The sequence below is a fragment of the Penaeus monodon genome, chromosome 27 (genome assembly GCF_015228065.2).
Source record: "Penaeus monodon isolate SGIC_2016 chromosome 27, NSTDA_Pmon_1, whole genome shotgun sequence".
Taxonomy (NCBI): domain Eukaryota; kingdom Metazoa; phylum Arthropoda; class Malacostraca; order Decapoda; family Penaeidae; genus Penaeus; species Penaeus monodon.
The window spans coordinates 16,173,927-16,174,560 of NC_051412.1; the positions used below are offsets into that span (position 1 = coordinate 16,173,927).

The 634-nt window shown below is 31.5% G+C and overlaps 2 protein-coding genes across 2 annotated transcripts in view; both read left to right on the plus strand.

Moving 5' to 3' along the window:
• The window catches only part of LOC119590625 (wiskott-Aldrich syndrome protein family member 2-like), a gene marked incomplete in the record, with an annotated part of 42,196 nt that overhangs the window by 27,765 nt on the left and 13,797 nt on the right, over positions 1-634 (plus strand).
• LOC119590626 (proline-rich receptor-like protein kinase PERK2) overlaps positions 7-634 on the plus strand; it is a gene marked incomplete in the record, with an annotated part of 1,802 nt that continues 1,174 nt past the window's right edge. Inside the window, 1 exon segment of the mRNA XM_037939305.1 lies at positions 7-634. Coding sequence (XP_037795233.1) covers positions 623-634 — 12 coding nt within the window.

Below are 634 nucleotides of genomic sequence, written 5' to 3' on the forward strand. Positions count from 1 at the left end.
TTTACCATGTATTACAAGGTTTCCCCCTTCTGTAAAAAATGAAAAAGGTCTCATAATTGCTGTAAATTTCTTCATACAAGTTATAAATCAGGCCAACTTCATTAACGTTTAGTGAACTGTAAATTTGAGTATTTCTAAGTGCAGTTGGCCAATTTTGTGAAGGGCAAGACAAGAACAAGACCTTGTTCCTTTTCCCTGTTATCCATGTTGACGGATCAACATAAACAGACATGCAGGTAATTGTGTGTGAATACACATGATTAGTGGATAATCCTGTATGATTTTATGTTGATGCGATCATATTGTTAATTTTTTTATACTTGTACACTAAATTTATTGATTTATTATAAGCTTAATTGTGCATGTAGATTATGGATATCAATTATTTAAAAGTAATTTTGTGTAGTTTTATTGTTTTAGTTTATGGGATCGTTGCATTAAACAATTTTTCACTTGTATGCCGTGTGAATTATGGTAATTGTCCAAAAGAAAGTTGAAAATAGAATCAAATAATAACAAGCATAAAGGTTAGGTGACACAAAAATACAGTTATACTAATATTTACCCACACACATCCCATACTTACTTACTAACACCACCACCTCTGCCTCCATCTCTGTGTATGCCTACAATT